Source organism: Alligator sinensis, unplaced genomic scaffold (genome assembly GCF_000455745.1).
Source record: "Alligator sinensis unplaced genomic scaffold, ASM45574v1 scaffold919_1, whole genome shotgun sequence".
Classification (NCBI taxonomy): domain Eukaryota; kingdom Metazoa; phylum Chordata; order Crocodylia; family Alligatoridae; genus Alligator; species Alligator sinensis.
The window spans coordinates 1,906,401-1,917,657 of NW_005842191.1; the positions used below are offsets into that span (position 1 = coordinate 1,906,401).

General features: G+C 47.2%; 1 protein-coding gene across 1 annotated transcript in view; it reads right to left on the reverse strand.

Annotated features, from left to right (window-relative positions):
• Window positions 1-6,210: 6,210 nt before the first annotated feature.
• LOC102369999 (rho GTPase-activating protein 27) overlaps window positions 6,211-11,257 on the reverse strand; it is a 62,200-nt gene continuing 57,153 nt past the window's right edge. Inside the window, exons 14-15 of the mRNA XM_025207339.1 lie at window positions 10,897-11,002; window positions 6,211-8,244 (exon numbers count right to left, since the gene is read on the reverse strand). Coding sequence (XP_025063124.1) covers window positions 8,067-8,244; window positions 10,897-11,002 — 284 coding nt within the window. The 3' untranslated portion in view covers window positions 6,211-8,066. The remainder of the gene's footprint in view (window positions 8,245-10,896; window positions 11,003-11,257) is intronic.

Genomic DNA, 11,257 nt, shown 5'->3' on the forward strand with positions numbered 1-11,257 from the left:
GACCACTTCCTGCCTCGTATACTGTTTCTCTCAGCAGCAGACTCCAGGCCCAAGTCTCAGTGCTTGCATTTGCTCCAGGAAATGAGATCATGGAAACACCACCCTGAAGAAGATCAGGACTCTCTCTAACCTTGCAGAAGCTCCTCTTCAACACTGGCCAGCACCTAAATGAAGTTTCCTCCAGATAGCAGATAGTTAGAGGTTGGCTTACTATGAACAACGAAGGTTTCCGTTCCTTTTGAAATGCTTTGAGCTGGATCTTAGTAAGGGTTTAGAGGCCTAATACAGAATGAGGTGGAATTAAATTGCTTAAATCCATTACAAACCAAGCCACACCCTTCTCAGCTGCCACCTCAGCCTGGGTTCGCTTTAACTCGCTAGATGCCTCTGTGTTCGATCTTAAAGCTCCCCAGGGAGCTCTGTGCGTGCCCAGAGCTGCCCTCATCTAAGCAGTTTAGCACTTTGTTCTGCCTAAGCCTGACTGGCATCCCACCGCTAGCCAACAACACTGGCTAAGTCCTCCGTGGGGCCCAGTCTAGTACACTAGTTCATAGCAGACGCAACACATATGGGCAGGATGGTGAAAAAGCCATTTTCTTTTTGAAATGGGGCTAGAGGAGGTGGTGCCATGACCCACTTTATATATACTAGATGAGTAGCAGGATCACTCTTTCAGAAAGAGGGAGGCCTGGGCTCTAGGTCCTCCTCAGCCTGAGGAGGTTAATCATACCCCAGAAGAGTGCCCTAGCCAGTATACTGAGGTGTAGGTTGTAGCCGTGTTGGTCTAAGGACATAGGCAGACACGGTCCTTTGGGTGAATCTGATCTCTTTTATTAGACCAACTTAAATAGTTGGAAAAAAATGTTTAGCAAGCTTTCAGGTTTAAAAACCCCTTGTCAGGCTGAGGAAGCCTCTGCAGCTGGTGTGTGCTCTTGGCCTAATAAAAGAGATCAGATTCACCCAAAGGACCTTGTCTGCCTAACCAGTACACTGGCTCTTCAGAGACAGGGGCACCACCCCCCCTTCTTGTTGAAGCTGAGCAAAGAACTGAAGATTCACTGGGCTGGGAACAATGAGGAATGATGAACTCACGACTGGCCATAATGTGGCAATGAGCTGCTGCAGCTAGGCATCAGGGGGAAAAAAAGATTTTCTTTGCCTTAGCTGCCATTTGCTGTCATTGTTCTTTGAGGAAGCTTGACTGGATACTCCCAAGGTAGCTATTCTGTACTGATATTCTAACAATGGGTTTGCATCCCTTTATCCCTTTGCTGCTCTCTAAGGTAAAACAGTTTTGATCTTTGCTGTCTCTTATCACATGGAAGCTTTGCTCCTCACCTTGCTTTTCACTTGTCTCTACATCTCTTCTCTTTCCTTCATGAGGTAGAACAACCAGGATTACCCAGAGTATCCTTAGCAAAGCTTATGACGAAGATAGGAACTTTGGAGCAGGAACTGAACATACCGGAGCATGTTATGTGGGGGGAGGGATTAGAAAAAGATAATGAGAAACTCACTTGACTAGGGAATTACCAACTCTGTAGCGTCCAGCATTTTGTCAGATGTGTATTGCAAATATTACACAGCCCTCCCAGATTGATAGCATGGGATTTACATACTGTCTGTACAACCAGAATCATTTCATGTCACCCACCAATTTTGCCACCTAGCTGTCCAATCCCCTAGTCCAAATCATTAATCATGATAATGAAGGTGCAGTAGTACCTGTTTTGTATGGAGAATGCAGCACATGTTCCCCAATCCATGGACTAAGATTGCATTTCTGGGGATTATCTGTTAACTAGTCTGTGTGTTAGAAATAATTAAACATGGGACTTGTGCATATTTTCTTCAGTTTCTTACCTGTTTTCTCACCTACTTGTACCAAAAAAATAAAAATAAAGGCTAGTTTGAATCCTTTTACATTTCCATGCAGTTAAAATTCATTTAATGCTTGTGACAAACATGCCTTAGAATAACAAACTGAATTGTAGTTAAGCAGTTATGATCAATTTCCCCACTTTCCCCATCATTATTTCCTTTAATACTAATGGCTGCCATGGTCCATAACTTACAACCATGATTCACAATGCCCAGTGAACATGAAGAGGTGTGCACCCTCGGTAATGATGGTCCCTATCTCACTGGCAGACAGGTGCCAATAGTCAAAAGAAAATCTCTCAGTATTCCCATTAGGTTTGGAAGGAAGATGGCCACTATTTCCAAAGAGCCGTGTCATGTGAAACTCCCTTCTCTGGTGTTTTCTTACCTTTGCGTTGGCCTGAAGGTTCCCAGGGCCAGCGACTTGGGGCTACGCATGGAGGACTGTCAAAACTTGATGGCACTCTATGCACAAAGAAACCCACTTGGATAAGGATGGCTATTGCTCCAGGCCAATTAGTTTTCCTAGGCTGAACTCCAGCAGGGTAGTAACCAAGCAGTGTGTCAGCCGGTGACTTTTGTCACTTGATGAGGGAGTCACTTGGCAAAGGAGGCTGGAGGTTATAACAGAAAAGGTCTCTCCCCAGCCATTTGTGGGTATGGGGTGTTGCTCAATAATGGGAGTTGTGAAGTGTGCAGAGACCTACTCAGCTGCGAAGAGGAGTACCTAGCATGCCCTCTGGTTGGCATTCGGTCTTCAGCTCCTTATTCCACACAAGTAATACGAACAAACCACAGCCAGATCCCAAGTCACCAGGTCCAGTAATTATGCAAAGCCCAAGCTTAGAAGCAACTCTGACTACTGAGACAGAGCGCTGTTTGCCAACTGCCCTCTGCAACACTAGAAACCAAAGAGATTGCTGCCTTCCTGCTTCCCTTTTTTGTTCAGAAGGATGCTTTCTGGGTCTCCATTAATATTTTGGTGAACAGCCATCAGGCCTGCCTGCCAAACTTATGAATTTCAGTCCCTTGCCCCCTGTTTCTAAATGAAGACCCTCCCTCTTCCCACAGTTGGTCTTTGCCCTCTTCACCTTTGCAACCTTACCTCCTTCAAAGGAGTTGAACTGAATCACACTCTGCTTTCAATCCAGGGAGGGTAAAAGGTTAGCGCAGTGCAACACCTGCTCACTCAGCTTTGCACAGCCTGGGCCAAGGCCTGTGCTTCAGAGCTCACTTTAGCTGGGCTCCAGGGCTCCCCCACCTGGAGGGCCAGAGCACAGGATAATTGTGGAGGCAGCTCACAGCAAATATAGAGCCTGGTCTCATTCTTGCCACCAGGTGGTACAATGGGATGCCAAACATCTAGTCCCACCTATCTCCCCTTCCCCCTCTTCCTCCTGCTTTCCTACCTCTTATATCCTAACCTCCCCCTGCCACTTTATACTCTGCCTGACTTCAGACTAAGGCAGCTAACTACCTCTGTAAACAGGTTGTCAGCCGCCTGGCACAGGCTTCCAATAAAGCAGCCTTTCCCAAGGCTGCAGGGTACTTCCTCAAGCACAACTTGCCTTTCTGCCCATTGCTGCAGCTAGTGAGAGGGCAGAGAAGCCCTGCTGTGCGGCATAGGGTCCTACTGCTGGTTAGGACCTACTCCCTTCCCCACCCCACCCCAGAAAGACCTCAGAGGGTCTTGTTCTTGTTTCACCAGCAGTTCTGGGCTGCTGCAGGAGTTGCTGCAGGATGTTTCCCAGCTTGCGTAGGCAGGAGTTCAGAGTAAATTCCCCAAAAGGTCTCTCCCCTCTCTGCCTGCATCCATCTAATGCAGGGGCAGGCAACCCCCAGCACAGGTGCCAGTGTGGCACATGAAGGCATTTTGCTTGGCACACACGCCTTGGGGAGGATGGTGGGGAAGGGGCCAGGGCTACGCTGCCACAAGGAGTGGGCTGCTTGCAGCTCCTCCACTATCTGCCCCAGCATACCAACATCTTAAAAGTTGAGGTTGCGGGTGTTTTTGGCACTCTGCCCAAAAATCTTGCCAACCTCGAATCTAACGAGAACCCTTGTTCTGGATTAGCTCGTTCCACACCAGCCCATCTCAGGGCCTCGTTTCCCCCCTCAACACACACACTTTTGTTATTGCAAACACCCATGCACAATGAGTGGAAAGCACTCACAACAGGAGCAGCCTGTGGCAAACGGATGGGGACAAAGCACAGCACAGGGTACTGCCAGACTCTCTGTAGGCAGTGTTTTGGTGGTACGCACCAGTTTTGTCTGCAAAGGATGCAACCCTCTGCAACGCTGCCCATGGAAGGTGATTGACATACTGAAGAAAGGGGCCTGCTCTGACAGAGAAGGAAGAAAGGCTATTCTTGCAAATTGCATCCTGACACTTGGCCCCAGGTTGCCCCTGATGCCTGGTAAGACCATGCTCCTATGTGCTGGGTGCCCCCCACACCCTGCTCAGACCTTGCTACTTACTTTTGACCAGCTGTTTTACCAACAGGAACCTTGCTGTGTTCATTGCATGGAGCTGACCAGGGCATTTGGTCCCAGCCTCTGCTGAGATGAGCAGAGAATGGGACACAAGAATTTTAATGAAAAAAAAAAAAAGGGGGGGGGTTGCTTTCACACCATGACAGTTTTGTGAAAAGCATCACTTTTTAATCATCAGTTTTCAAGTTATTTTCCTTTTTTTTTAGTATGGAATTTATTTTCCTCCCCGCCTCCCAAGAAAGGCTTTGAAAATATTGCAATCTCTCTCTGTCTCTCTCATTCTTTTTGATAACATTTTATCATGGGGCCAAGTGAACCACACATTTTTATGAGTATGCTTGTCATTCCAAAACCCTTAGATTGGGGAATATCAAGCATCTGGTCTGCAGGCTCATGGAGGGGTTGGGAGGTCAGGCACAGGGCAAGCAGTGTGGAACCAGCCACCATAATCCAGGGTACAGTGCCCCCATTAGGGATTAATTTGGGTGGGGTGGGGTGATGACTGCATTCACCTCCATGCTACCACCACTTGCCCCATTGCTGGAGGTGGATCCAGATCCAGCCCACAAGGAGCCCTGTGCTCCAGATCCTTCCCAAGGGGCGAGTTTGACACCCCTGCTGTAAACCATTCTTTTTAATGAAAACCGCAATTTAAAAAGTTCACAGAGATGTCAGAACTCAAACATGAAACTAAAAGGACTCCTCAGTTCTGCTGGAGAGCCCAAGTCTCATAGTAGTGGGCTCACAATGTGAGCTAGTCAGGACCATGACGGCACTGGGCTTCTCCCCTTGCACAGGATCTGTGAGCTTTGTTAAGAACCACTTTCAGGCCTTCCCCTTATCAAGGTCAAAGCCCTTCATCATCGGCCCTGGTTTCACAAAAAGGCAAATGACTATACCCACGGTCGTTCAGACGAGCAGTGAGAGAAGTGGGGCTGGAACTAGGTCACCTATTCTCAACATAGTATCCAGACACTGGGCCACCCAGATGCTCACCCTAGTTCAGCTGCTTTGCTTAAAGACTGATAGCACAGATGTCTACTGCGAACTCAGGATTTGAAAACAACTGGGGAGAAAATTTGACATATTAGCTAATCCCAAAATGACTAGGAGCCACCAGCAGAGACAGGGGAATAGCCTATTTACCAGTACCTGGTGAGACTTTGCATGGAATAGCATGTGCAGTTCAAGACATCTAGTAAGACACCAGGCAGAACTTGAACTGGTCCAGCTGCAGAAAGGGGCTGCTAAGATGATCAAGGGAGGGAAGAGTCAGTCTTACAAGAGGGGACTAGAAGAGCCAGGCTTATTCAGCTTGACAAGGTGGAGGGTGAACAGGGATGTGATCACTCTTCATTAATATACTTTGGGGGTAAAAACCTAGGGAGGGGGGAAATGATGTTGAAGTCAAAGGACAAGGTTGGAACAGTCAAATAAGACGAGTAAAATGTGGCAACATTCAGATCAAGCAAAGGGGAATCAATATTCCCTTCAAGTGCAAGTTCAGACATTTTTGAAAACTAGCAGATTGACTACTGGAGGCAGAATTGAGCACAACATGAATCTTGAATCTAATCCAGTCAGGCAAAGCCTGTGGGGTGATTCATAAATTGAAAAGGCCATGGGGATCCAGAGAGGCATCTAAAGCACACATTGGGCAGAGAAAGGTGAAACAACTTGTCCAAGACTACAACAGGCAAAACAAGGACTAACTCCAGACCCAGGACTTCAGGGTCTCCCATCTTCCAGTTTAGCACCACAAACACCTAATGTTTCTCATACTGTGAGCTAGGGAACAATGAGAGGACTCCACATTTCTGAAATTAAACTGGCTCTTTATTACGATAACTATTTACAGCAGACCTGCAACTGCAGCCGGTGTTCCAGCCACAGGCACAAAGACTGGCATCCTCCGTCCTCCAGCAACAGGTGTGCCTCCATCCTGGCTCCAGGCAGGGACCACCTCTTTGTCCCATGCTTGAACCATCGTGCTCCACGTTGTACAAGTCTGGGGCTCCTAAGCCATGTGGCCTTTCAGGAAGACAGACTTTTACTTGTGCCTCAGCCACCAATTTGCTGTGTGATGTTGAAAATGTACCCTCAGTTTCTCTTCCCACCCTTGGCTCCTTGGAGCTCTTGTGCTCTGACAGTTGCTTGAATTCTTTTGTGTGTGACAGTATTTTCTCCATAAAAAAAACAGGCTTGTGGACCATACAAGCATTCTCACCAACTAAAGATTTGGCATCCTTGGAAATTGGATCACAAGAGATTAAAGTACACAAAATTAGGTAAAAAAAAAATTTAGAAGCTGATTTATAGAAAATTTAGAAACTCCCTTGTGATCCTGAGGAAGTGAGGGGTGTGCATGGGAGCGGGGGGAGCAGAGGTCAGGCATGCTGCAGAAAGGCACCCAAGAGACACTTCTGCCTTTCCCCTCAACAGTAACCTTATGTCCACCTGAACCCTACCCAGCTCAGAGGTTTACCTGTTGGGAACGTTTGAGTGTTGGCAGCCTTGGGAAAAGTGCTGCTGTCATGGGTGATCCCCCCCCACCCCCTAATCTGGTACTTTTCTGCCAATCCCAGGGGCATTTGTGTTGAGGAGAGACTAGGAGTATGAAAACCACGTCCCAAGGCCTTCCTGTGAGCATGGGCCATTTAAAATCTTGCAGAAGTCATCCAAATGCTCCAGATGAGCACAAGGCCTTGAGACAATAGCTGGGCCTTGAATCAAGCACTCCCTCTGACTTAACAGCATGAAGAGGAACCTGGACATGGTGGCTCAGAGCTGCCTGGGGCAACAAGAGTCATTCCTGCCCACCTGACACAGCCCATAGGAGGGCTGGAAGTGGCACTGAATCCTAGGTTGAGTCCCCAGCTCTGAAGCTCACTCACTATGTGGCTTTGAACAAGACACTCCTGGCTGGTTTTAAGCTGCTCAGCAGCTTTCACAAGCTGAGGGTTTTCTCTGGTTTTCACCTGGAGCTGCTAGATGAGCTCTTTGGAAAAATCTGCCTTAAGTCCATGAGTTGCTGATATCTCCCTGCCTTAGGTGGAGTCATGAGGATCTCTTTATGGATGACTGAGAAGGGCTTGGGTACCATGAGGTATGACTGTCTGGATAACTCAATAGTCCTGTCCAGGGCTGTCAGACATCCAGCCATGCTCCTACTGCTGCAGTGCAATGTGTATAACATTCCTGTTACCTGCTAAGGTTGGGGAAGGGCTTTGCCCACTTCACTAGTTCTCTGGTACCTGCTGTATGGTGTTTGCACCTGGGAGTGGCCCAAACTGTTTCAGCACCCTGGAGGAGTCTCCCCTCTCCCTGCCTTTCCCAGAATGGGACTGGTCTGAGGATAGTGGCATTTGTTCCCTCTAGACTCTTTACTGACAGCTCATCACTCAGCCAGGAATTGGCACCAAGGGAAGCATTTGGAGAACAAGCACTTGTGCAGGAAGAAGCTGATCCAGTTCCAGTTTTGTCCGCTCCTTTGGCCCATGGGGCTGTATGACTCAGGCAGGTCACCCAGGCATTTGTAATCCAGCACTGCCCATTTATTAGGATAATCAACTGTTGCCACCATTGTCTCTGACTTGTCCCAAGACTAATGTTACATTAATGGGTCTCCTCTGGTCTGCCCTGAGGCTCTGCTCCTTCGTGTCACTGCTGGCTCCAGCTGGCTGCCAGGCTTAGCTGTCAGGAAAGATGTAGCTGTACTGATTTAAGATGTACTCCACAATCTGGTTCTGAAAGACCATGTGCATTGCCATGTTTCCCTCCTCATTCTCTGGTCTCAGAAGCGTGGGTCCAAAGACAATAGCAATGCCTTGCACAGACATCCGATTCTCCTCCTTGTGATCAATCACTCTAGAGAGGGCAAGAAAAGCACACAATAACTGATCCAGCTGGGGCACTTCTCTGGGAGCTGGGGCAATCTTTTGCTGTATCTCTCATCTCTACATTTCTGATAGGAATGGGGAAGAGACTGAAACCACAGCTGATTGGAGTCCAGAAAGTGGCTTAATCTAAATCTGTTTTGCTGCAGTTATCTGAGGAAACAGCAGAACCCCCTGCCCTCCCCACCTCCCCCCAAAAGAGGGAAAAAAAAAAAAAAATGCAGAAAACCCCCCAAACTTCCTTTTACTGTCAGAAAAAGAGGACAGTGGAAAAAGCTGCTGTACACAGAATCTCCTTCATCAGAGGTTTGTAAAAAGAGGCCAGGGAAGCATGCCTCTAGGAGGGTTTAGACTAGCCCGTGCAGTGGCTTGGGGCCCGAGGTCCCTTTCAACTCTGATTCTACAGCAAGGAAGAAGCTGCCACATCATGGCAGGGGTAGTGGGTTAGGGTTGAGCGCAGAAGCTCATGCAGGAAGCCAGCAATAGGACTGGTAAAAAGAAAATACCAATAAAAAAAGAGCAAGGTTCCCTCCCCTACCGCCCATTAAAATTAACTTTAATTAAAGTGCCTGCTTTCCACTGAACATTGACTTTTCAAAAATAAATTAATAAGTAACTTAAAATACAAAATATTTAAAGTCATAAACCACTATCTGTCATGGTGCTTCATGGAAGTTCAGCTGCCTCAAATCCCCATTCTCTTCGAGAGGTTGGGCACCCTAACTAGACAGCATCGCCTAGGGTGATGAATGGTCAGTCTTCCACATGCCTTGGGAGTCTATGGTGTGCTGATAACCTTTGTCTTCACATGGGATGCTGCTCAGTCAGGAAGCCAGGCCCGTAGAAGAGAACCAAAGTGTGGAGGCCCCCTGGATACAGCTTCCATGTTGCAACATTTCCAAAGTGAGATATTTCTGTTTATGGCTGAAGGATTTTTGTTTTTGTTTGGTTTGTTGGGGGTGGGGGGCGGGTTTGTTTGGTTTTTTTGTGATATTCAAGGGTTTTGTTTGGGGGGGAAGCATCGTTCTATGAAACATTGACAAAGAAAAGGGTTTTTTTGGTTGAATTTTTCTTCAGGGAAAAACATCTATAAACAGCTTCAAGTGAATACCAGGCAATGGGAGACCAACATCCAGGTGGGTGGGAGTGCAGATCCCACAGGGCTCTCAGCTCAAACACAAATGTAAGAAAGCCCCTTGCAAAGGGAGCAGCCAGAGAAGATTCAGACGTAAGAAAGACCCTTGCAAAGGGAGCAGCCAGAGAAGATTCAGAGGAGCCTGTTTTCTTCTCCCTTTTCAAAGTTATGTTTCTACATTGGCTGCTTCAGATTGCAACATGTCCCTACAGATCTGGCCCTATAGTTCTGCCAAATTTGGCTCATGATCCTATAGCTATCAGCATACCAGCCTCTTCCTCTCCCTTCCTGCAGCCAGCCAATGGTCCAGGGCCCTGGCAAGAGATGCTGTTGCTGACTGGGAGAAATACAGTTGGGGTGGCCCTTAGTGGGGCTGAGGGGGGAGGATGCAATTGCTGCTCCACCTGAATTTTAAAACTAGCCATCTGGGAGGGGCACTGGTATTTCTATTCAGGCAGCCTGGCCAGATCAACTGACTACATGGATCATTATCATCTCTCTGATTCCTGCTAATATCTCTCTATTCCACAGGTGTTAATGACTAGTTACCTACCTAAACCATGGCAGAAGTTCACAGTGCAAACTTGCTCTTTTCGCCACACACTCCTTCACTCCCCACTCCCACTGATGAGTGGCTGAGGTGCGGACACCATGGCATTAATTGCCTCTTGGCCACTCAGCTGGGGAGAAAAGAGCAAGATAAAAGGTGCTGCTGCACTGCAAACTTCTGCTGCAATTTAGGTAGGTCCCTATTAATGACCCTCTTCCCCTTTTTAATGCTCCTGATGTTCCACTATTCAAATGATCCTTTCTTCTGCAATTTTGCTGCATTAAAAGAGAGACATTACCAGGAATGGCTATTTCATAGCCCTCCAGACTATTTTAAGCTCTAGCTAAAAACCTTAATTTAAGTGTAATAATATTAACTCAGGTGTAGAATGACTGACAGCAAAGTATTGGAGCTCTGTCAAGGCACTCAAGAAGGCTAGATTTTACAAGTCTGAATAAGAGATATATGTTTAACTATAATGCCTACAGGACTAACGACAAAATCTTTTGACTATTTTTTGCTTAGTTTGTTGTGGATTTGTTTGTTTTTTTTAAACTTCATCTAGTAAATTAGTGCACATTCCAACAGTTTTATTGGTTTTTGCTTTGATCTTAAAACTGAATAACATAGTACTAGGCCCCTAGTCTATTAGATTCTCTTTAATGGGAAAAGGACATGTCATGTTAAGTGTGATGAGGTACCACATCACCTGTACCTCCCTTTTAAAAAATCCTAGATCCACTCATGAATTCAGCTTAAATAGGGCTAAGGAGGGCCAAGGTAAAAGGTAGTGTCATAGATTCTGCATGATGAAAGGCCAGGCAGAACTGGACCATGATACACAGATGCAGGAGTGGTGCTTCTCAGGAGGCAATCCGGGAAGCAGGCAGGTCCATGCAGTTTACAAGGTTGGGATGCCAGATGTGGCTGGGACTTACCTGCTGAGATGCCGGAAGAGAGCCTTCATGGTGTCATGGTTCGGGAGCGGGAGGGAACACACCAGGTCACGGACACACTTGATGCGCTTTGTCGGGTCGTACATTTCTACGGCCAAAAGGACAAATGGGTCAAGTTGTCTGAATGCCACACAATGGGTCTGGATGCCAGAAAAAAAAAGTCCAAGATGGGGGCCCTGTGTCTACTTCTCCTGGCCTTACCACACACTACCTGTGCAACCCCCAGTGACAAGTCCTCACCTGGTGTGAGACACCATAGTGTTGCTGACGGTGCGGCAACACAGAGCAAGTTATGCCACCTACAGCCACTTGCCCATCTATAAAACAATGTTAAGGACACTCC